The sequence below is a fragment of the Balaenoptera acutorostrata genome, chromosome 11, assembly GCF_949987535.1.
Source record: "Balaenoptera acutorostrata chromosome 11, mBalAcu1.1, whole genome shotgun sequence".
NCBI classification, from domain to species: Eukaryota; Metazoa; Chordata; class Mammalia; order Artiodactyla; family Balaenopteridae; genus Balaenoptera; species Balaenoptera acutorostrata.
In genome coordinates, this window is record NC_080074.1 from 9,663,778 (window position 1) to 9,688,561 (window position 24,784).

Here is a 24,784-nt window from a genome sequence, read left to right on the forward strand (position 1 = left end):
AGCGGCCTTGGAGACACCCCTGCCCCCAACCACGTGGGCTAGAAACCAGGCCACAGACACTGTGCTGAGGGGCCCAGCGTTTGGTTGCTCCTAGTTCTCCCTTTCCAGGGACCAGATTCCTGGGCGGAGGGGCTGCTGGGCTTTTGGAAGCCCCTAGGCACCCCATCCTCGCCTCAGGCCCTCCCGGAGCTCCCGCCCCCTTCCCCCCTCCCGGTACTGACTCTCGGCCAGAAGAGGAAAGGCTGTCTCCACCCACCTCTCGCACTCTCCCTTCTCCTTTATAAAGGCCGGAACAGCTGAAAGGGTGGCAACTTCTCCTCCTGCCGCTGGGAGCAGCCCGCCTGCCTCCCCGTGCGCCCGCAGCCTCCCCCGCTGCCTCCCTGAGGGCTCCCCTCTGGCCGCCAGCGCCCATCTTTCATTCCCGAGATAGGGATATTTTGCGCGCACACACAGACACACACGCGCAAAAAGGGGGAAAAAAGCCCACCCTCCAGCCTCGTTGCAAAGAGAAAACCGGAGCAGCCGCAACTAGCAGCCCGCAGAGGACGCCCAGAGCGGCGAGCGGGCGGGCAGACGGACCGACAGACTCGCGCCGCGTCCACCTGTCTGCCGGGCCCGGTCCAGCGCGCAGCGGGCACGACGCGCGCGCGGAGCAGCCGTGCCCGCCGCCTGGGCCCCGCGCCAGGGCGCACACGCTCCGGCCCCCCCACCCGGCCCGGGCGGGAGTTTGCACCTCTCCCTGCCCGGGTACTCGAGCCGCCGCTGCAAAGCCAACTTTGGAAAAAGTTTTTTGGGGGAGACTTTGGCTTTGAGGTGCCCAGCTCTGCGCTTTCCGACTTCGGGGGCCTTTCCAGAAAATGTTGCAAAAAACCTAAGCCGGCGGGCAGAGGAAAACGCCTTTAGCCGGCGAGCGAAGACGAACCATCGACTGCCGTGTTCTTTTTCCTCTTCGAGGTTGGAGTCCCCTGGGCGCCCCCACACGGCTAGACGCCTCGGCTGGTTCGCGACGCAGCCCCCCGGCCGTGGATGCTCGCTCGGGCTCGGGATCCGCCCAGGTAGCGGCCTCGGACCCTGGTCCCGCGCCCAGGTCCTCCCCAACCCCCCAACGACGGAGCCCGGGCTGGGGGCGGCGGCGCCCGGGGGCCATGCGGGTGAGCCGCGGCGGCGGCTGCAGCGGCCTGAGCGCCTGATCGCCGCAGACCCGAGCAGAGCCCACCTCCCTCCCCAGCCCCCGCCCCCCACCCTGGCCGCGGGGGCGGCGCGCTCGGTCCACGAGTCCGGGGCCCCGCGGGGCCGGGCCCGGAGTCGGCATGAATCGCTGCTGGGCGCTCTTCCTGTCTCTCTGCTGCTACCTGCGTCTGGTCAGCGCCGAGGTGAGTTGCGACGGCGGCTGGGGCTGCTTCGCTTCATTCATTACCCCCGACCCCTACCCCCCTGATCGCCCCCTCCTTTCGCTGCAGTGAACTTTGGACCCATGCAGTCCCTGGGTCTGGCGCCGGGCGCTAGGTGACCTCCGAGGGCTGGGACGCGAGGTCCGGGAGGTGCCAGGCTCTAAGAGGAGGGGGCAGCGGTGCCTTTCTTTCCCAGGGGCGATCTCAGATCTCCGAGCTTTTAGGCGTCAGGGGAAGGTGTGTGTGGTCCTGTCTCCCACCCCTCAGGAACCCGAGAATAAGCCCCCTCCTAGCCCAAGGGAGAGGGGTGGGGTGGTGCCGAGGCAGCAGGCAGCGCGTCCTCCCGAGCCCACTTCGGCTACAGCTTAGGTCCTGTCCAGGACCTGGCTTGCACGGGAGGTGCGAGCTCGCGCACCGGTGGTGGCAGCCACGCCAGTCTTCGGCGGGGGTTTCCGTCGCACCCTGGCTCCAGCTCCCGGTCGGGCTGGGTGCCCTCGGGGCCCGTGCAGGTCTTGCCCGGCCCCAGAGTGCGGTGCAGGAGCAGCCTGTGTCTTGGGCGCAGTGGGTGCCGAGAGAGGTTTTGGGCACTTGGGATTAGGGGAGGAGTGGGGGTCTTAGGGAATCCAGCCCCCGGGGCGGTGTGTGCCTGAGGTCGCGCCATACCTGCGCCCGCACCCTGCGAGAGAACGCACCTCTCTCCCCTGCTCGCAGGGTGCGCAGCGCGCCGCCTGTAAAAGCCTAGCAGAGCTGGGGTGTAAAAACGTCTGCGGGAGCTATCAGATTGTATGAGTCCCCCGCACCCCTCCCAGCCTCACGTAGCAGTGAGTTGGCAAGTCTACCCGGAATCCAGGTGGGAAAGGGGGCGGGGCAGGGAGGAAGCGCGAGGTGCCGGGGAGAAGAGGGCAGCGGGGAGCGCGGCGTGCCTGGGTCCCGTCCCGCCTCTGCTCGGCCGCCGCCGGGAGCCCGCACCTCGCCCGCTCCCGGGGAGGACCGGCCCCTCTCGGCCTCCAACGAGGCGCAGGAAGGAGGAGGCGGCGGCGAAGGGGTTAAGGTGAAGAGCTCCGAGGCCGCGGCCGGGCCTTGGGCCAACGCCAGCGCAGGTTGTTTTGACCACGGAGGAGCCGTCGCCGTCTCCTTTTGTTCTCGGGGCTCCTCGAGGGCCGCCGGCCGCCCGCCCTGGGGCCCCGCCCTTCCGCGGCCACCCCCCGCGGCCAGCACCCGGGAGGGAGGACGCGGGGCTCAGCCCGGCAGCCTACAGGCCCCTCCCGACGCCCCCTCCTCTCCGTTCCCGCAGCCCCCCGGGCCGCGTCCAGCTGTTGCGAAGGGGGGCGCCGGCCGGCCCCAGCTGCCGCTTTGCCTCGCCGCGGGGTCTGGGGGCTGGGCCCGGTGCCAGGGCGTCCTGGGAACGGCGGCGCCCCCGCCGCTGCTCTCCGCAGCCCACCCCGCCCGGCCCCCCGACTCGCTCACTCACCCCACGCATGCACACTCTTGGCCGGAGGCGATGCTGCGCTCCGGCGGGCGGGCGGGTGCGCAGAGCGACGGGCACGCACTACCGCGGCCGGGTCGCGCGCCCGCCGCCGCCACGCCCGTGCACACGCGGGGCACACGCGCGCGCACCGCATACACACGTACGCACGGCCCCCGAACACGCAGCCTGAGCACACGTGCGCGCACACCTACGCACGCACATAGGCACGCACGGCCCCTATACCCCCATGCACCAGGTGCCCACCCCCGCGCAACAGGTGAGCCCACCGTGGGCCTTGGAACCTAGTTCTCTCTGCAGCGACCCCGTTTCCTTCCTGGGTCCTATGAGGGAATGGAAACAGGGACCCTCCCGTCAGGTCCCGGCTCCACAGCACCCACTGGTTTTTGCCTGGTCGGGTCAGCTCGAAGCCCCTCAAGCATTATCCTTCTGTGATTGCTTTTTAAAACCATGCTCATGTGGCCGAAAATGGGGGGCGCTGTGATGTTCAGAGCGTTTCTCCCTTCAAATAAGCCCTTCTTTGAACCTCCAAGACTGGATGACCCCGAATAGCTGAGGGGGTTTCCCACCCCTGACTGTTCTGTCCTCTTTGGGGATCGCAGCCCTCTCTGGAGAGGCTGGGTGACGGCTGGAGAAAGCCTTCCCAGGCCTGCCCTTTCCATTTCCAGCTTCATCCAGCGCCTCCTCCTCCTTTTCCAGAGCTCCGGGGGTATGTGTGTTTGCTGGGGAGGCTACGGCACGGAAGCTGGTGCCTTTCTCCTCACTTGAATCACAGCATCCTTGAACATGGCCTTCAGGAACCCACAGTTGTGTAGTGCTTCGCAGTTTACGAAGCAGTTTCCTGCAGAACCTGAGTAAGCCTCAGGAGTCTCTGAGGGAGGAGACCTAAAGGGAAAACCTATTGACATGGAAGCCAGTCCAGGAGGGCTTGCTGGCGGAGGTCGCCTTGGGGTTGGCCATGTCCTTGGCACGCTTGTACTGAGCCTCAGGTGGAGGCCTCAGCAGCTGGGAAGGAGGGATGGGGAGCTCTGAGGTGGGGCCTGGCTGAGGGTTGGCTGAGGCCCATAAGGTCCCATCTCCATCAGCTGAGCTGGCTTCCGGAAGGGTGACTCTCCTTGTCATGTGATGTCTCTGGCCTCTGCACCCTTCTGCCGAGAAGGAGTGAAGGGGCCCGCAGACCTTCAATCACCCAGCTTCTTTCTGGTTTGCTAATGGCCTTAGGTAGTGGGAGACTGACTTGCTGCAGGTTAGGATCAAACAGAATTTGGGGGCTCTGGTGCAAGACCTAGGAACAGTGTGTGTGTACGTGAGAGAGAGCGATTGATTCAGCAGGAGTGTAAAGAGGTGCTTGCCATGGGCCTCATAAGTCCCTTTCAGAGTCTTCCCTCACCGCCCCCCCCCCATTGAAATGCCCTTCTAGCACAACTATTTTCATTTTCTGATTTATTTAGTTGTTTATTATGTGTTTTTCGTCACCAGAGTATAAACTCCACTAGAGAGCTTTCGTCCTGGTCACCACTGTCTCCCCTGCTTAGAACGGTGCCTGGCCCATGGTGCATAATCTGTAAATATTTGTGGAAAGGACAGGGAATCCTTGTGGGGGCGGGGAGGGAAGGACCAGACATGTGTCTAGGGCTTGCTAAGTGCTTTATAAACGCGGCCTCATTCAGTCCTCCCGCAGGGCAGCCCAACATAGCCATGCTGCCCTCCAGTAGCCATCTTCATTTGAGTCCCCCTGCATCGCTCCCTCCCCACCCCCATCTTGAGAGACAAGCACTTCTTTCTTTTCCATGTCTTGGTACTTGGACTGCCAAAATTAGACTGGATAGAGAGAAAGAAACAGAAGGAAAATTAGATTGCAAAGGTTCTGGGTATCTTGAGCTGGGCTTCAGTTTCTACCACCTAAAAAAAAAAAAATGCGAAGTTTGGATCAGCTCAGAGTTCCCCAAGAGCAGCAGAATTACCTGCCTTTTGAAAATGCAGATTCCTGGGCCCCACTCGGTGCTGGGAGTTGGGACCAGGGGTGGCTGGGGTCAGTGATTGCCATGCGCTGCCAGGATTGTAATTGCTGCCCTGGCCTCTCTCTTCCTGGTCTAACAGTTTTTCTGCTGGAGAGAGACGAGGGAGCCCAATGGGGGGCTGGGCTAACAGTAATAGCGGTGGGGGAGTGGGAGGGTCCCAGGAGCAATAAGGCAGGGAAATGCTAGGTGGGGAAGGCTGGTTCTAAATGGCTTCTGTGGTCTGCCCAGAGAAGGCTTCTTCAAAGGGCTTGGCTTTGGCATTGACTCTAAATCAGGCCTGAGACTCCCAGGCAGGCGGGCGCTCCGAGGCCTTCTCCCTCTGCCAACCACTGACAACGCCCCTGCTTGCTTGGGCCAAGCCCGTGTTGTCTCCCTCAGCTGAACGGCAGGCAGGCTGGGGAGTGTATATCTGTGTGTACAGCTGGGGCCCAGGCAGAGGGTGGGGTCCAAGCCCCTTTAATCTGCCAGCCTGGCTGGGAGCAGGTAATTCACCTGGCCTCAGCTGGCTTGTTCCCTTCCTACCTTCCGCAGCTGGCGTTAGGGGTGGGGTGGGGAGAAGGCTGTTTGCCTTGGCTCCCACAGCTGGCTGTGCCCCAGCTGCCTTCTTGCCACGCCCTCGCCCTGCCAGGAACCCCAGGCCTGAGATCTGGGGCAGCTTCATCAGGGTGCCAGGCCTCCTTTCCTATCTCCGAGGGGGAGCTGCCCACCCTAAGGAGGCTTCTAGAACCTGTGCCTGGCTCCGGGCTGCTCACCCTCCCACACCTCGAGTAACCTCTGACCCCCAGCAGGTGCCCATGTGAGTCTCTCCCGGGGCATTGCATCCTGGAGCTGACCACAGGCTGAATTTGCCCACCTCTCAGCCACCCCCAGCCCCGGAAGGGACCCACCCACCAGCGCACACGGCCCCGGGCAAGTGCCAGTGTGGGGCTCAGGTGTCATTTCCTGTGGCCCGGCACAGGGGATAATGCAAAGCCACATACTCTCCACCTACCCACTGTCATCCTCAAAAATGTCCTGCACTGCAGGCCCCACGCATGCGTGCTGCTCGCTGCTGCCCTCAAGGCGCCACACTGAAGGAATGCATGGGGATCACAGCAGGGCTCATTAACTACCCGTCATTTGCTGGCTGCTCTGCTAGGTGCGATTCCGCCTCCCAATAACGCCGCTGAGGTATTATTAGCCCCATTTAAAAGATAAAGAAGCGGAGGTTGTGTTAGTTTCTGCTGTATAACAAAGTGAATCAGCCATATGTATACATATATCACCATATCCCCTCGCTCTTGCGTCTCCCTCCCACCCTCGCTATCCCACCCCTCTAGGTGGTCACAAAGCACTGAGCTGATCTCCCTGTGCTATTATACTCCAATAAAGATGTTAAAAAAAAAAAAAAGAAAGCAATTCCATTTATAATAGCATCAATAAGAATAATATACTTAGGAATAAAATTAACAAAAGGAGTGTAAGTTTTATACATTGAAAAGTACAAAGCATTGTTGAAAGAAATTTTAAAATATCTAAATAAAAGGAATGACATCCATGTTCATGGGTTAGAACAGTAAATACTGTTAGGATGGCATTAATCTTCAAATTGATCTACACATTCAACTCAATTTCTATCAAAATCCCAACTGGCTTCTTTGCAGAAATTGGCAATTCAGAATTCATAGAGTTATGCAACCATCACCCATTATTTAATTTTAATTATACTAATATGCACCCAAAGAGAAATATAAGAATTTTAATAACAGCCCTATTCACAATAGCCTCAAAATGGAGACAACCCAAAAATATATCGCGTAAAACGTATAAATAAATTGTGGAATACTTATTTAATAGAATGTAAATGAATGAACCACTACTAAATACAGCAACCTGGATAAGTCTCACAAATGTAATGTTGAACAAAGAAGCCCATTACCAAAGAGAACATAGTTCAGAATCAGACAAACCTAGCAGTAATAGAAAATGGGATAGTGGTTATCCTTAAAAGGAGTTGTGACTAAGAGGAGATGCAAGGAGAGCATCTCAGGTGCTGGGATGGTCTGTTTATTTCTCAAGGTATGTGTTTACTTTGTGAAAATTAATTAAGCTGTATACTTATGACCTCTGTACTTTAATGTGTGTATGTTGCACTTCAATAAAAAGTATGACTTAAAAAAAAAAGAAGCTGAGGTTTTAGGTTGTTAAAAGCCTGACTCCAAGAACCCAGGTTTCCCTGGCAGCTGAAGCCCTTGCTTTGTCTACTACAGAGCTTTTCCATCTCTTCACTGTGGATGTTTGGGACCAGAGAATTCTTTATTGTGGAGGCTGTCCTGTGCATAGAAGGATGTTTATTAGCTTCACTCGCCTCCACCTACTAGATGCCAGTAGCATTCCTCTATTTATAACCACCAAAAATGCCTCCAGACATGACCAGTGTCCCCCGGGGGCCCACCCGTCCCTGACTGAGAACTGCTGCTCATGACCCCTGCAGGGTGGGGAGCTGACAGGAACTGAGGTTAATGCCCAGGCAGCTCCATGGCGCTGGGACAGAGGGGCCCACTCTGCCACTTACGAGTCGTGTAGACCTGTAGCTGTTTCCTGAATTTTTCTAAGCCTCAGCTTCCTCATCTGGAAGATGGGAATACAAAAAGCGCCAGCCTCTTGGGGTGGGTAGTGGGTACAGCATTTAACTCAGTGTCTGGCCTGTAGTTAGTACTTCACAGAAGTTAGCTGTGGTATTAGTGTCAAATCCAGGGCCTCTCAGGGTGTTCTGGGCATCCAGTGGCCAAATTACTGAAAGCACGTGCAGGAATGGCGTCTCTGCTTAGAGGAAAGTGGACTCTTTAGGAGGCAGTGTGCTCAGGGGGGGTGGTCCTCCTGGTGGAGGAGGGGGAGAATCATACAGGAGACAACTCCAGAGACAAGGGGAGAGTCCATGCATTTTACCAGTATTTATCGAGCACCTACTGTGTGCTGCTCCCACCTCTCCTGTCTCTATCCTGGGCTCGTCCCCACTCAGCCTGGGAGGTTGTGGGCTTGTTTCCATGAGACGGCATCTCCTTTGCATCATAGGCCGGGTCTGGGGCATCTGCTAGGTAGGCCTGTTTGGGAGTCTGCCTCCTCTGCCTTGGCCCGCAGCGGCAGCGGCAGACAGCTCTCCAGGGGGCAAGGAGGTCTTGGCACGAGTGCTCTGTGCCATTTGGTCCTGGGCCTTTGGGCCCCTCTCCTGGGCGGTTAATTGAATCATTACTCCACAAGCAGCCTGGGAGACCTGGCTGGGGACCCCACCCTGGGCTTTCCTCTGCTGCTTCTCCCCGGACCCCCAGGCAGAATTAGAATTGAATCAAATGTCTTCAACCCCTTCAATTTGCAACTGAGAGCCAGGATCGGAGAGGGGCGGTGGCCAACCTGAGTTCACGGGGAGGTTAGTAGCAGGAGAGGTGAAATCCCGCTCTTTGGACTACCAGATCTGGGGCAGACAAAACCCTCAGGGGCAGTGGCCTGCCTTGGGCTTCACCGGAGGAGACCAGCCAGCTGCTTTCCGTTCCGTGGGTTGTGTCCTGTGTCCACATTTGGAGACCACCAAAGGCGTGGTCTCTCTGGGTTGGAGGAGGCAGGCCACGTGGAGGTGGGAGAGGAAACTGAGGGGCAGCTGTGTTGACATCCCTCCCCATCTCACACACGCATCCCCTGGTTTCCCGGCTGTGCCGTCGTGGACCCCAGCTCCCAGCCAAGCTTACTGCTAGACCCCCACCCTTCTCTCTCTCATACCTCCCGACCGCCCTAGGCACCAGGCAGGCTTCTAAGCTCCACGTGCCAAAGAAGAGACTCAGGTCAGAGCTCTCAAGGAATTTGCTTTAAGAGGAGACATGGCCACACTCCACCCTGGCCTTCTGGCTCCAGGGCTGACTCCAGTGGCCAGGCCCGCGTGTGGTGGGGCCCCTGGAGGAGGTGTTGATAAGCGATGAGGAGGCGGAGCTTTGGGGGAGGCTAGAACCTGATCAGTCACCGGACTCCTAACAGACCTTTCGGGGAGCACCCCGGGGGACTGGCCACGAGGCAGGGAGAGGGCGGCGTTCCTTCCTCGAGGCAGCCTGTGGGAGCCTCTCAGCACTCCGGTCTTTGGAGTGTTCAGTGCACCAGCTCGACCAGGGGCGCCTCCCTTCTTAATCCAGGGAAACTGAGGCACAGACTTGTGTAACCCAAGGTCAGGCAGTAGTAAGTCAGGTCTGCTGAAACCCTCCCCAGGGGCTCCTCCCACAAGGCGGAGCCCTCCTGTGTGTTTACGTGTGCACGTGCATGTGTCTGCACGGATGTGAGTTCGGACACGCAGCAAATCTTGCGCATTTTCTTTGCCCGGAGGCACAAGAAAGAGGCCCTCACCTCTTTTTCAAGACCTTTGGCATCAGCCCCTCAGGTCTCCCTGGACCATGGGGGACGGGGCCGTGACATTCCTATGAGGGCTGCTCTCATGTTATTGTAGGACCTGTGATTTCCCTGGAGGAAGCCCGGCTCCAAATGGGGCCTGTTAATGTGCTTATTAAGTTTCAAGTGTTTTTGGCAACAGGCCAGAGGGGCTCTAAAAATAGGGTTTGGTTGGGCATGGGGCACTGGTGAGCTTTCAGGTTTCCCGGCTGTATCTGAGGATTCCCTTCCCTCCTCCTTTGAGTGAGAGACTAAATAGATAACGCTAGTACATGTGGCCTCCTGAGACCGTCCAACTCTTCAAGCATCTGTTAAACACCTTGTGTACCCAGGTGGCTGGGGGTACAGGCTCTGCCATTAGAAAGATTTGGATTTGAATGCAGGTTCTGCTGATAATTGGCTGTAGGACTCCGACAAAGGATGTTGCCTATTTGAGCCTCTGTTTTTACCTCTGTCAAATGGGGATAATTCGATCTCCCGTGACAAATGCTGGCTGCCTTTAGCTGTCAGGCGTGGAGGGGAAGCAGAGAGAAATCAGATTGTTGGAGCCTCCAGAACCTGTAGTGTGATGGGGAGACAGATACGTACAATCAAATCTAACTTAAAGCAAGCTGAGGTTCTGTTTGGGGGTGAGGGGTGCAGATCTGAGCTGCATCTTAGAGGCTCCCACAGGTTCTGGTCCCCGGCCTTTGTGCTCCTGGTTGTCAGGCCTGGAATCTCCCTCCGACCCCTTCCTGCCCCCGGCCTGGCTGTCCATTTGTCCGTGGCCAAGGCGCCCTATGGGAACTTGCCATAGGAGGGAGTGTGTGTGTTGGGGGGAAGAGGGCCATGGCTGGGAAGCCCTTGCTCCCAGCTCACTTGGCCCCCCTGTGTCTGCCTGGCAGGGGGACCCCATTCCCGAGGAGCTCTACGAGATGCTGAGTGACCACTCCATTCGTTCCTTCGATGACCTCCAGCGCCTGCTGCACGGAGACTCTGGAGGTGAATTGAACCCTCGCCCGTGCTCTGGCCCTCTGCTGAGCCCTGGGGAGCCGGGCGGGCATCCCCGCTGCCAAGGGGGGCAGGGCATCTGGCAAGGGCATCCCCGCTCCCTTGGCATCCAGAGACCCAGAGGCCTGTGGCAGCCCCGCAGGGCTCGGCCACACCTGTCCTGGGCAGGGCTGAGTAGGCGGACGGGTTGCTACCTGGGATGTGGGGCGTGGCGGGAGAAGCTCCCACATGTGGCTCTGGCGGGGTGCAGAGGGCGGGGTGCCGAGAGGAGGGGGCAGGGAGAAGGTACCCGGGGCATCTGCCGAATGTGCCTCTGGGTGTGGACTCAGCCGGGGAGGGTGGTGCCAGAGGGGCCCTCTCCCTGCCCCTCTGGCCGAGGGCCCAGTCTCCAAGGTCTCCAGGGGACACCTGGCGCACACTGGTGGGCAGCCCTGCCCTTGCCCAAGAGCGCGCTCAGCGCATGGGCACGTGCTTGGTGGCACACACGTGGCGGGGCTGGCGGGCTGGGTCGGGAATGTATTTATAAACGCTGCCTTCAGAGCAAATTCCATTCTATTCTAACCTCTGGCCTGTTCCCTGGAGCCCTAGTCGGCAGCCCCCCTGCACCCCCAGCTCCCCTTCCCTCTGGGGTTTTGTCTCTTTGTCACTTTGTAATCCTTGCCCAGACTGCTATCTACGGGGGACAGCATTTCCTGCCTTTGTTTCCTCTCCCCGTTGGGCCCCTGGCTCCCTCTCAAAAGCATTCCCGGGCCCTTTCAAACCCGCCTGTGCTGGGGGCTGGCGAGGCAGGCGGGAGGGGGCCCCAGCTGGGCCCACCTATTGTTCACCAGGCCCCCCGCCCCACGTCTCCCACACCTCCCACCCCATGCCCGACTGGCCAGCCCTGGTCAACACAATGGGGCAACTTCCAAATTTAGCCTCTCTGCTGTTTCTTCCCAAGGCCCTTGGCCCTCACCCTCGGGCAGCCCCTGTGTACCCCGGGTGGGAGTCGGGAGCTCCGAGATGAGATTTTCAATAGCGGGCCTGTTTCAAGGCAACCGTGTGGCTATTTTTTCCTAATCAACTTAACCTTTCCACAAAGCACATCTTTCCCCCATCTCCTCCCCACCAGGGACATTCCAGAGATGGCAGAGAGAAAGGAAGGGAGTGAGGAGGACAGACAGACGTGCTGACGCAGGAGCAGTATGCTAGACGGAAAGGCACCAGTTATAGCACAGTCTCCTCCACACAGGACCCACCGGGAGCCTGCACGGATGAGCGGGGGGCTTTGTCACGGGCGGGGCCAGTGGGCGGGTGGGCTGGGGAGACAGCGGGCGCGTGAGGCGCTGCGTGCAGGGAGCAGGAGCTTGTCCTCAACCCCCGTAGTTTACTTGCTGGCGCTTCAGCCATCAAGAGGTAGAAGGGGCTGCCCGCAGTTCAGTGTGGAGCTCCAAGTCTTCTGCAACCCTCACTTCCCGCAGCCGCTTCCGGCCGCCATCTCTAGAGAGAGGAATGCCCCCAAGGAGTGCCAGTGATGCTGAGATGAGGGCCACCCAGGACAGAGAAGGGAGCTGTGGTTCGTGACTTTAGGAATAAATGGACAACACAGGGCAGAAGTGGGGCAAAAGGTTAGGGGGAGAGGCACAAACACGGTGAAAGACTGGGGGCTGGAGAGAGACCAGGGCCGAAAGGGGGGCAGGGCAAGGGCTCCCCCAACACCCCACCCACCGCCCCACCAGGCCTGGCTCTTCACCCTGTCTCTGCCTTCAGCCTCCACCCCCATCCCTCTCCTTCCCTCCCTCTTCCCCGCCCAACTGGGCCATTGTCCGGGGCTCCGGAGGGGCTGTGTCCAGGGCATGCCGGTCCCCCCTGGGGATTCTGGGAATTTCTCCATTCAGCACTTCCTATGGGAACGCTGGGTGGAGGGGCGCTGGAAACTGGCCTTCAGAGCTCTGGGTCCTCACCCTGCCCTGGAGGCCAAGGAGGGTTCTCTTACAGTAGCAAAGGGGATGGGTTATTTTTAACTCCATTGACATGGGTTCTGTCCAAATATGTGGTTGAAGGGCCCGGAGTGGGGCTGATGATCCCTTGGCGATGCAGTCAGGGCCCCACCGCCCTCTGAGCCCCATGGCCACCCTGGGGTTTGTCCGGAGGGGCCCCTCCTCAGAGCTGGGACCCTCGGGTTTACAGGGAACCAGAAGGGGAGACCGTTTTCTGGAGCGGTGTGCCAGTGGGGGGTGGGGAGGGAAGCAGTCCTCCCGCCTGCCCTGGAACCCGCATCGGAGCCCCCAGAGCCCTGGCCGAGCCAGCCAACGGTTTTCAGAGTGTGTCTGACCTCCTCTTACAGATGAAGACGGGGCTGAATTGGACCTGAATTTGACCCGGTCCCATTCTGGAGGCGAGCTGGATAGCTTATCCCGCGGGAGAAGGAGCCTAGGTAAGACTGAGGGTGAGAACGGTGGCCTCTCAAAGGTGGGAGCCAGGGAAGAATTGGGGATGCAGCCAGCCCGAGGCCGGAGGGCCTGCTCCTTCGCCCTGACACTGAGGACCGAGTGGAACTGAAGGAGCACAGCCATCCTTAAGTACCCTCTATCAAGGAGCTAAGCCATCATCCTCCCCTCCCCCAACACACACTGTTTTCTAAATGTAGTTTGTTAAAACCTCATCGGTTCATTAGTTCAACCTTGGAGGTGGAGATTATTAACCCCATTTTATAGAGTTGAAAACTGGGGCCCAGAGAGGGTAAAAAAGCAGCTGAGGTCACACAGCTAGCAAGTGGTGGGGCTGGGATCCTAAGCAGCTCTTCTTGCTTGAACCCAGTGCCGCTGGCAGGCTGCATGTCTCCTCTGCAGCGAAGCGCTGTGCCTGTGACAGCAGGCGTGAAGCAAAGGAAGGTACAGGTCACTGGGTCCCGCAAAAGCTTTCTTAGGGAGGCGGGTGCCCACTCCAAGCCCCTCTTCCTCTGCCCACCTGCAGTCCCCAAAATTCTGTAGACCGTGGCTGGGGGGCCCGCCACATAAGAGTCAGGTGGCCTGAGTTTCACTCTTTGCTCTGTGAATTTGGGCAGCTCATTTAGCTCTCCGAGCCTCAGTTCCTCTATATGTGAATAATGACAGATGACAGTCGCCCCAGCATTGACTGTAAGCCTGCTGTAGGCCAAGTTTCACATTCCTCCTTTGATCGGCAAGTACAGTATAGGAACCGTTATTCTCCCATTTCATAGGTGAGGAGACTGAGGCTTGAAAGAAGCAAAAACGTAAGAATAGATTACAGTGTAAACAGCAATGTGAGAGTGGCTACAAGATAATACACAAGTAAGGGCCACATGCCGGGCAAACTCATCAATGTGTGAAATCATCGAATAAAATGGTTGAGGGCTGGTGGGAGGAAACTGACGTGGACCCCGCGCCAGCGCTCTCGGAATGATCTCACTTGATCCACAGTGGTTTTGGGGTGTAGATCTCATCATCCCCATTTTTATTTATTTATTTGGCTGCATTGGGTCTTCGTTGCGGTGCACAGACTTCTCATTGCGGTGGCTTCTCTTGAGGCAGAGCACGGGCTCTAGGCACTCGGGCTTCAGTAGTTGTGACGCACAGGCTTAGTTGCTCCGCGGCATGTGGGATCCTCCCGGACCAGGGCTCAAACATGTCCCCTGCATTGACAGGCGGATTCTTAACCACTGCGCCACCAGGGAAGTCCCTGATCATCCCCATTTTGCACGTGGGGAAACTGAGGCCTCAAGCCTGTCAGCAGCCTGCCCAAGTCCCGTGGCTGGTAACCCTCCACGCTGGGGTTGAAGGAGATGGGACAGGCCAGCGTTTCTGAGGGCGAGCAGTCCCAGAGGGGCTCCGCGCTGAGCTTTCCTGTTGGTGGGGCTTCTGGACAGGCCCACCACCCTGATGGAGGTCCCTGCTCCCTCCAGGTTCCCCGACAGTCGCTGAGCCAGCCGTGATCGCCGAGTGCAAGACACGCACCGAGGTGTTCGAGATCTCGCGGCGCCTCATAGACCGCACCAACGCCAACTTCCTGGTGTGGCCGCCCTGCGTGGAGGTGCAGCGCTGCTCCGGCTGCTGCAACAACCGCAATGTGCAGTGCCGCCCCACGCAGGTGCAGCTGCGGCCCGTTCAGGTACCCAGGCCTCGGCCAGCCCAGGGTGGGGGGCGCGGGACTCGCTGACCAGGCTTCGGGGGGCGTCCAAAGGCCTTCCTGGCGGGCTCCGGGGCTCCGTCCAGAGAGGGCCGATCTCGAGAAGCTCCCTCCCGACAGGTGTGCAGAGGCCGCCCATGGGTCCGCTGAGGCCATCCAGGCTGCGGTGACCATGAGCCACAGACAGGCCCCCGGGGTGGGGCCATATGTAAAGGATGCTGCCGCCTCCTTTACAGGGATCAAATCCCCAAATGTCCCTGGAACAGACAGGTCCACAAACATATCGGACACTCGGAACGTTCTGGGCAGCTGTTCAACTTCCCTCAGAGATCTCCCCTCTTCAGGGCTCTCAGTTTTCTTCAATCCACGCAGAGAGAGGCTCAGTTAGGTGCCCCAGCATCTTTAATACCCGCCCATCTCACTTTGACAAGTCGTGTCTTTAGCAAGGAGGGCAGAGAGACCCCCTCCAAGCAACAGACCCTGCAAGAGCTGGGGCAGCCCCTAGCAGAGAGTCAGAATGCTAAATCCTGTCCCTTTTCTGGAAAGATTGGGTGTACACTCTGACTCAAGGGAAATTTTAGAGTAGGGGCCATCCTGGGGAGCTCCTGGTCTCACACGGGACAGGGCAGGGCCAGAGAAGTCTCAGCTGTCTTCTGATTTACGTGGAAAGGTTTCTGCACCCCTGGGGGCAACTTCACCCACACACCAGCTCAGGCTGGGCCGAGCTGCTGCTGGGCGGTGGGCACGCCTCTCCAGGGCTCAGGACCGGCTGGTGCTCCCTACCTACTCTTGCCAAGTGCCCTGCCTGCCTCACCACACTCCCCTCCCCTATGGTCAGCCGTGGCCTTGCCTCGTGCCCGCCTTCCATCCCAGGCCTGGGCCTTGGGCCCAAGATTACCAATGTCACTTTCTACCCTGGCACCCACTGTCATGGTATCTCCTGTCCCCAACACTGCCAGCTCTGTGGATGGACACCTGACAGCTGACCTCCCCCTTCCCGCCTCGCTCCTGGATAAAGCCTCCCCCCACTTCCTTCCAGACAACCATCTCCCCGCCTCTGCTGCAGCCCCTGACCTTGGCTGGCGCTCAGGGAATGAGGACACCGCAGGCCCCACGCTTAACCGGGAAATGCCTTTCTCCCTCTCTGGGGGATCTGAGGGGGGCTGCCGGAGACCAGGTCAGGAGGGCTTGTTTTGATGGAAAAGCTACGAGAAGAGCAGAGGGCAAGGTCCTGCCATTGTTTGGGCCAAAGCGTCTACCCTGCTGCAGTCCAGGCTTTCGAGGAAAGATCACCACAGGGGATGCTGGGTGGCAGAGCCGGCAGGCAGCTCTCCTGGACCCTGCCTGTGTGGTCTTACGGAGGCACTTTGGTGGTTCTGTCCTCCAGGTAAGAAAGATTGAGATTGTGCGGAAGAAGCCAACCTTTAAGAAGGCCACGGTGACCTTGGAGGACCACCTGGCGTGCAAGTGTGAGACGGTGGTGGCACGACCCGTGACCCGAAGTCCCGGGAGTTCCCAGGAGCAGCGAGGTAACCGCCCATCCAGTGTCTGCCTCTAATTGCTCAGCCCCCTTCTTCTATGGCAGCTGCCGGGGGCATGCGGGGGGAATTGGATCTGGCATGCCCTGGTTAAGTTCACCTGAAGCTTTCCATGTCACTGAAAAAAATCCAGATTCCTCCCCTGCCTGGGAGGCCTTATGTGAGGATGTAGCCCCCGGTTGGCCCTCTGGCCTTGTTACCAACCCGTCCCGCTCACTTATGCCACCCCAGCCAGGTTGGCCTCTTTGAGTGGCCAAGTAAGTTTCTGCCTCAGGGCATTTCTTTGTACATGTCACTCTGGCTGAAATTCACTCCTCCTGGCCCTTCACAAGCCTAGCTCCCTCTCTTCACTTGGGTCTAAGGTCAGAAGTCACCTCCTCTGAGAGGTCTGCTGGCCGCCCCATCCAGAGCAGCCCCCATCCCAGTCTTGCTACCATAGCCCCCTACTTTGTTCTGTGAGTGCATGAAATGGTGGGAGGAACCATGGCCTGGATGAGAGAACACCCTAAGGCATATATCGTAACCAGATATTTGACGACTTGTCCTGGGGAGGAGAAATCAAACTAATTCCTGGTAGCCTTGATGAGGGAATTAGGACCAGTGGGGGGGAAAATCACCAGAGAGAGATTTTAACTACATACATGCAAAAGCTGGTGAGCAGTCAGGAGTCCAAGATGGAATTGTCTGCCTTCTGAGGTGGTGAGTTCTGTATTCCTGGAGGTATGCAAGTAAAGGCTGGGCAACAATGTAGCAGGGATGTGACAGATAGGGTTCAAACGCACGAATAAGTTGGAACTGGAGTTCTGTTCCTGTCCTTAGATTTCATGAATTCACAATTTCAGGGGCAAGTTTGACTTAAAGAGTTGAAAGGGACTAAAAAAATGGTCCAGTTGCCTCCTCTACATTTTATGGAGGAGGTGCCTGAGGTCCAGATAAGCTGAGGTCTTGCCCAAGGTCACACAGCCAGTTCCAGGTAGAGGCATAGCTAGAATTCAGGTATCCTGAAGTTCTGTTCTTGGCTCTTCCCTCACCCTGACAGCTGTCACTGGCTCTTAACTTGCCTCGTCTTTTTTTTTTTTTTTTTAAGGATTTAAAATTTTTAGAGCTAGAGATGATCTTACAAGTCAGTCCTTCAGTGTTACTAATGGGGCTGCTGGAGCACAGAGAGGTTAAGGGACTTCATGAAGGTAGCACAGCGGCAAAGTTGAGCCTGGAACCCAGGTCTTGGAACATCTAGTTTTGGGTTCTTTTGACTGTATCTTGCTGCCTTTTCTCCCTCGAGGAGAAAAGTAAGGATCAAATGAGACTCATTAAGTTAATAGGATTAGATGAGCATAAAAAAATCATGCAAGTGACTGTTTGGATTTTCAATAACTTTCTTTGGTTAGGGGACAGGACAATCTCACTGTCATTTCTTACTAACAGCCTCCTGAAGACAGGGCCATCTCAGCCTCTTCCTCCTGTTCTAAGAGCTGAGCTGAGTCGTGGATGACCTAGGAAGGCTGAGAATTTGACAGCTTCAAACTGACATGTTGTAAATTATTTGTAGAGTTAATAGGGAGAATGACTGCTGTTCAGGAAAAATTATATCCTTCTTTATGTTTAGAATGGGGTTCTTTTCCCTGCCTTTGTTTCATGTGATTTTCTGAACCAGTTTCTTAGGAGGCATGTTCAACCACTTGATATGTAGGTCTTGCCATTTTAGTTTCAGCATTTTGGCCCTGGGTGACAGTTCCTGTGGCAGCTGGTGGTGTGGCACGTGTGATAGTCAGTGTCAGACCTCCTGGGCTCAAATCTCTGCCCTATCACTTATGAGCTGAGTGATGACCTTGAGCTTGCTCAGGCTTTTCCCAGCCCAGCGTCCTGCTGATGGCCCTGCTGATGGCCCTGCAATGGACCTCTCGGGCAGCCTCCCTCAAGAGGGACCTGAGACCCCACTGAGTCCCTAAATTTCCTACTTGCAGCAGTGGGGTAACTGCCTCATGGGAGCCTGTGTCTGTGAGGTGGGAAGTCAGGTGTTGGCCCCAAAGTAGCTGGGTGGGCTGGGGAGAACTCTGAAGGCTCCCAGGAAGAGGCAGGCCTTGAGCTTGGCAGAGAAAACTTTCATTGCTAGGGTGTCTACCTAGGAGCCCAGGAGGAAGAGAGACATAAGTGCTAATCTTGACCAAGACTGACAGGCACTGTGATTTATAGCCCAATGGTTGAAAGCATGGATTCCAGAGGCAGATCCCTGCATTCAAATCCCAGACTTACTGTCTCAGTTTCCTCATCTGTTAACTGTACAAACCTATACCTGCTGTGAGGATAAATAAGCTTAGAACTTTGACAGGTGCATGCTAGCTAAGGGTTTCTGGCGATTTCCATGTATTATCTCCTAAACCTAGGGGGCCAGGGCTGCTGTTCTCAGTTTTAAAGATGTGGGAATTGAGGCACAGAGAGTGTATGTGACTTTCCCCAAAGCATACAGCTAACACCTGGGAGAGCCCAGTTTGGACCCAGGTGGTCTGGCCCGCCCCACTGTACTGCCTCTCGGAGTGGCTAGGGCCAGGCAGACGACAGGTACAACGGAGGGAAAGGCCCAGGTCAGTGGTGGAGGGGTGTGGTTATGCCCGAAGCCTAGTGGCTCCCCGATCCCATGACCGGAAGAGGCTGAGGTTGGTGGGAGGAAACCTCAGTAGGGGGTCAAAGGAAGGAAAAAAGAAACAAGTGAATAAGAGCAGCTGCTATTTACTGATCACGTCTCTAAACTTAGCGGCTTAAGACAATAGTCATTTTCTATGCTCTCTCCCGTCTGTGGGTTGACTGCGCTCAGCTGGGTGGTCCTGGTGGCATCTCTTGCAGTTGCAGTCAGTTATCTGGAGGCTGCACTAGGAGAGCTGGGCCTCTATCCCTCTCCCTGAAGTCCAGGGCCTCTCCTCCCCATGTGGCTCCCACGTGTGGCAACCCCAGCAGGCGAACCAGACTTCTTATGTGAAAGCACGGGGTTCCCCAAAGTGCAAAGGTGGGAGCTGCCAGGCCTTCTTAAGGCTCATGCCTGGAACTGACCAGCACCAGTCTGCCTCCTTAAATTGGTTAACAGATCCAAGTCCAGTCCAGGTACAAGGGGCGTGGAAATCAGGGGCACATCGGTGGGGTAATGACAAAGAACTTGAGGCCGTAGTTCATCTGCTCCCCTCTGTGTTTGCCAGCATATTGTCAGTTATTCCTTCCACTAGTCCTATGAGGTGGGCAGTTTGTTATCCCCATTTCACAGATGGGGAAGCAGAGGCACAGAATGGTTCAGTAATTGTCCCTAAGGTACAGCTGGTGAGCGGTGGAGTTGGGACTTGAACCCAGGAGGTCTGGCTGGGTTCAAATCTAGACTCCCCTCCCAACCCTTCTCTCAGCCCAGAGGATATGGGGAGGTTCTGTGGCAGGCCTTAGTCAAGGGGGATAGACACCCCCAAATCCCCGCCAGTGTTCATCCACCTGCTAACCAGACCTTTCTTTCTCTCAAGCAGCCAGGACGCCCCAAACTCGGGTGACCATTCGGACGGTGCGAGTCCGCCGGCCCCCCAAGGGGAAGCACCGGAAGTTCAAGCACACTCATGACAAGAAGGCGCTGAAGGAGACCCTCGGAGCCTAGGGGCATCTGCAGGAGAGTGCGGGCAGGTGAGGGCCCGGCGGGGAAACTGAGGCCCAGCACCCTGTGTTCCTTCTCCCCGGCCTGTGGCTTCGGCTGAGGAAGGGGCGGGGGGAGAGGCATTTTCCTGTACCAAAGCCAGGCTCTAAGCCTTGATCTCCTCTTCCAGTTATCAGTGGAGTTTTTCCACGGCACAGGTTGGGTGAGGGGCTTTAGGGACCCCTGCCCAGCTGTGTCTCAGTATGCCCTAAGAGAATGGGAGGTCTAAACCTCAAATCTTCCAGCCCTGAGCGCTGCTGGAAATCAGGGGCAGCTGGTCGACCCCAGCTCCCTGCCCCTGGTTGCCTGTAAGAGTGGGATGGAGGCCTAGGCTGTTTCTGATCCCCGTGTCCCTCTGCTTGGCCTACAGGGTTATTTAATATGGTATTTGCTGTATTGCCCCCATGGGGTCCTTGGAGTGATAATATTGTTCCCCTCGTCCGTCTGTCTCGATGCCTGATTCGGACGGCCAATGGTGCTTCCCCCACCCCTCCACGTGTCCGTCCACCCTTCCACCAGTGGGTCTCCCCTCAGTGGCCTCCAGCATCTTGCCCAGAAGCTCAAGAAGGAAATGAAGGACCTGGACTCCATCGCTGTCTTCCTCTCCTGACCTGGAGAAAATGGGATGAAAGTGCAAGAGAGACTGATGGGGTCGCTGTTGGGGGAAAGGAGCTTCCTTCCCCAGTGCTGTGGACTGGCCTGAAACCCTGCACGTGGGCCTGAGGACCTCTCAGCATGGCCTGCCTGGTCCCTGGACCCGCAGCCAGCTCTGACGGGAGCACCCCCAGGCAGGCCAGGGTACTCGTACTCCTGTGGCTGAGACCGTGTTGGGGAGCATAGACTGGAGAAAACCCCCTCCTGCAATGCCCAGGCCCGGTCATCTCCCCTTGGTTACCTCTGCTCACAGTGGCTTCTTTTCATTTTATACGTTTGAATTCTTTGAAGATGCGGACTCCTCCAGGCAGGTGTGGCCAGAGCACCAGGCAGCCAAGTGCCCTCTCAGACGGGTTAGAGATGAAGTTTGCTCCGGAGGTGGATGGAGATGGTGACCTGGGCATGCACTGCCTCCTTCCACTCCCCCTGTTCACTTTTTCCTCTGTTTCATCTCTACCTCCACCCTGTGTCTCCTCCTGTCCTGACCCTTCAGTCTGCTCCACCAAGGGGCTCTTGGACCCCTTATTGAGACCGCAGATAACCCCAGTCACTGCTCTGTAGTACAGAAGACCAGGGCCCAGGGCAGCAGGGGGCCTGCCTGTCGTATCCCAGCCCAGCCAAGACTGCCATGTAAGGTTGTACAGGGTGTGCACTGCACAAGGGCACTGCATGCAGGGAGCACAGGTCACACACAACCGTAGACATGGCCAATTTGTATATTTATTATGACAATTTTTTGGCAGATGGAGGTAAAGTGTCTTGAGGAAAGGGATCCTTTTCCTAATTGACACAAAGGCTCTGTGTGGACTGGCTGTGCCTCTGACCCAGCCCACGACTTGGAGCGGTCAGACAGGACTGAGCCCTTGGTGGGGGACAGGGGAGCAACATTTGTCCCTGTGGCCTCCATTTCCCCAAGTCCTCAGCTCAAGCCGTCTCCCCTTTAGGCAGGTGTGAAAAACCCAAGAGAAAGTCTCCAAGGGTAGGGGATAGCCCTTGCTCCGCCCCTGCACACGCCCCTCTTCTTAGATCTTTTTGAGTTCCATCTCTGGTGGCTCCTCCCAGGAAACCAGCTCTAGGGCTGGGAGTGGGGGAGAAAAGGGAAAAGATCCCCAGGGCCCCCTAGGGGTGGGGTCTGAGCTCCCACCTCCCTTTCCACCTTCTACTGCACTTTCCCCCCTCCCCCCATCTCCCAAATCTGCTTCCTTCAGTTTGTAAAGTCGGTGATTATATTTTTGGGGGCTTTCCTTTTATTTTTTAAATGTAAAATTTATTTATATTCCGTATTTAAAGTTGTAAAAAAAAATAACCACAAAACAAAACCAAATGAATCCGTCAGAGATCTGTCTGTTGGCACTGCATGTGACAATTACCCTTTGCGCATTGGCAGGATTTGCCGACAGCTTACAACGGGTTCCTCTCGCTCTGGGAGACTCAGGCACAAACTCAGGCGTGCGCGTCTGCGCGCACACACACGTTCACACATACATGCGCACACGCCGGCCCGCTGCTCTGAGCAAGGCCTCTGTCTGGGAGCTGGTGAGAGCCAGACAGCCCACTCTGTATGGCTTGGTTCCACTTGCAGCTCCTGATACCTGGCCGCCACGTCCCTGTGCTTGTCACAGGCAGTGACAAGAGGTGGGTTTCTCCAGCCTGAGGGTCTCCACAAGGGAAACGGATCCTCAGCATCATGGGGTGGGACTGGCTGTGGGAAGGGGGTACCCAGCGTGGGGAAGGCTGGAGGAGGTCCTGGAGGGGCCGTGGGGTTTAGAAGGAACACAGCTGAAAGTTGGGGCTGGGGTCTGATCTTGGCTCAGCCCTTAGCCAGCTGTGTGGCCTTGGGCAAGTTATAGCCCCTCTCTGGTCAGAATACCATGTGAAACGGAAGAAGATGGCCAGGAGACCTGTGGTCTCCAAGGTCCAGCTGTGTGGTTCTGTGCTTCCCCTCATCCACGAAGACTTGGGTCTGATTCCATGAAAAAGATGCTAGATGTATTCTGGGTCTCACCTGCTGGCAGACTAGCGCTGACGGGGAAACCTAAGAGGTGGAGAATCTGACTCATCATACGGACAATCTAAAACTAAAACCATTTTGCCCCTGGAAGTAGTGAGCTCCCTGTCACTGGAAGTATGTAAGTGGCAGCTGGGTGACAAGTTGGGTGAGGTTAAACTGAATAACATTTGGGCTCCCCGTGATTGATTGATTGGTTGATTGATAGACTGACTGACTCATTCATTCATTCACTCACCTTGATCCCCTACCATGTGTCTGTTTCTACCAGGGGCTTTTATAGCAATTTGGTGTAAATTCATCCTGGGATTCATAGCCCTATGCTTGAGGTGGTGGTGGTAGGCAGTGCCGATCAGAGGGATTTACCTGAAAACTCCTACCCCCTCCTGCCCGACCTGTCTGTAGGACCCTCCCCATTCCCCAAACCCCCAGGGTTCTGGGTTCCAGGGCACTAGAGAAGGCTCAGGCTGGGAGGAAGAGGGGATGGAATTTAGAGGGCAGCTGGGGGGCCAGTGCATGTGGCATCTTGGCATCTGCAAACAGCTGTGCTGTTCCATGGATGGCTGCAGGAACTTCCTGGGTGAAACAGGCAGAGCTACCTGCATCTTTCCCTTTCCCGGACACCATCCCAGGCGGGTGCCAAACCAGGCAGCAGCAGTGTCCAGCCTGTAGGCCTCCAGGGTCCTGGTGGGCCCTCTCTGGGTTTTAGAACCACCAAGCTAAAATGGCATTCTTCCAGAATCCCTTCTGATGGGAACAAGGCATTCCCTTCTTCATCCCTTTTCCTGCCCTGTTGGCTGTAATACAGGCATGATGTCTGGCACTTAAGCAGCCATCTTGAGCATTGAGGTGAAGGCCAAATGCTGAGATTGGTGGAGCACAGTGGAAAGGGCCGGGATCCCTGACACCTGACTGCCTAGCTCAGGAGTTTTTACATAAGAAAGGAGGAAATATCTCTATTTGAGCTACTCTTATTTGGGGTTTTCTGTCCTTCGTAACCAAACCCAGTCCTAATAGATAGCCCCATTCACTCTGGGAAAGAGATGATCTGGCCTCCACGCTGGTCCATTTATCTTCCACAATCCTTGGGTGCTTAGCATCATATTATGAACTCTCCTTTATTCAAGGCCCACTCAGATGTCAGATCTCATTGCCCCCTGCCCTCCCCACCCACCCCGCCCTGCCTAGGAGCCTTCTCTGTCCCAGCCAGCAATCCTCCTCTCTCAACTAGAGCAGAGCTGTAGCCCTCTTTGGAGGCTTAACATCGACTGCCTCCATAAAATAACAAAATGATGGCCTCTTTCGCTTATAAAGTAAAATATCTATAACCTCTTAATACTCTCAGGTTTGTTTTCAGGAATGGAGGAGAAAATGAAGGGCAAAGTGATAGCAAACAGGCTTAGAGAGATTAAGTGACCTGCCGAAGACCACATAGCTCCTGAGTGGCTGGATCCCAACCCCATCCTCCTCTGCTGACACCACATCTGGTGTGTTTCCACTGTTTTGTAGCATCAGACCAGGAACCCCAGAATCCTAACACTTGTACATATCCTGGGGTATAGTCCTGATTCAGGCATGCAGTTACCATGTGATCCTAGGAAAGTCACTGCTCCTTCCAGATCTCAGCCTTTCCTTCGGGCCTTCGTGCAAGTGTCAACCCACCAGTGAGGCTTGCCCTATCTGACCTTTCCAAAAGAGCAGACCCCTGTCCCATAGCCCTCCTTTCTTACCCGCTTTATTTATCTCCATAGGACTTACCCTCTTTTGGCTCACTCTGCAGGTATAGTTGACCCCTGAACAACACGGCGATTAATCCACATATAATTTATAGTCAGCCCTCCTTATCTGCCTTTCATCCACGTTCGTCCTTATCCGTGGATTCAACCAACTACGTACTACTGTGGTATTTACTATTGAAAGCTATCTGTGTATAAGTGGACCCACACTGTTCAAACCTGCATTGTTCAAGGGTCAACTGTACATCTTTCCTGTCTCCTCCCTCCCCGCATGGAGCTATTTTGTTGACCTCTCTGTCCCCAGAGCCTAGAAGAGTGCCTGGTTCATAGTAGGTGCTCAATAAATGCCTGTTGAATGAATGAACATGAAGGTCTGTTATTGGAGCAATCAAGTGTGTCTGCCCCATGTCTCAGCTTGCCTGGCTGATATTCATCGCACATGCTGTGGTGTGGCTGGGAAATTGCACTGACTACAGATGAGATATTTCAACTTCTCAGCCAGCTCCATGCTTAGTGCTGCATCTTCCTTGATTGGAAGATCCTTGAGAGCTGGGGTCATGTCGAATCCATCTTCTAAACTATCCAGCCATCGTCTCTCTCCATATCTACATCTCTCCATCCATCTATCTATCTGCCCACCTACCCTTCCATCCATCTACCTATCCTTCACCCATCCACCCACTCACTCATCCATCCATCCACCCATCTATCTGTCCATCCATCCACCCATCCACACACCCATCCATCTACCCATCCATCCATCT

General features: G+C 56.4%; 1 protein-coding gene across 4 annotated transcripts; it reads left to right on the top strand.

The window, feature by feature from the left end:
* Window positions 1-324: 324 nt before the first annotated feature.
* On the top strand, window positions 325-24,360 carry PDGFB (platelet derived growth factor subunit B). 4 transcript variants are annotated; one of them, XM_057557617.1, is made up of 8 exons: window positions 325-1,055; window positions 1,229-1,373; window positions 10,190-10,286; window positions 12,622-12,711; window positions 14,200-14,405; window positions 15,811-15,952; window positions 19,462-19,612; window positions 19,993-24,360. In XM_057557617.1, exons 1-7 carry the CDS (start codon window positions 1,027-1,029, stop codon window positions 19,584-19,586), a joined length of 834 nt encoding a protein of 277 aa, XP_057413600.1. In that variant the 5' UTR covers window positions 325-1,026; the 3' UTR covers window positions 19,587-19,612; window positions 19,993-24,360. The 4 variants fall into 4 exon arrangements, with proteins under 4 accessions (XP_057413600.1, XP_057413601.1, XP_057413603.1 ...); XM_057557618.1 differs by having other exon boundaries at window positions 20,142-24,360; XM_057557620.1 differs by having other exon boundaries at window positions 20,568-24,360.
* Window positions 24,361-24,784: the final 424 nt, after the last annotated feature.

Coding starts and splice junctions, on each gene's coding strand:
- PDGFB (XM_057557617.1), top strand. CDS start 1,027: ATGCTCGCTCGGGCTCGGGATCCGCCCAG. Junction 1,374..10,189: donor TGCGTCTGGTCAGCGCCGAG/GTGAGTTGCGAC, acceptor TCTGCCTGGCAG/GGGGACCCCATTCCCGAGGA. Junction 12,712..14,199: donor CCGCGGGAGAAGGAGCCTAG/GTAAGACTGAGG, acceptor TGCTCCCTCCAG/GTTCCCCGACAGTCGCTGAG.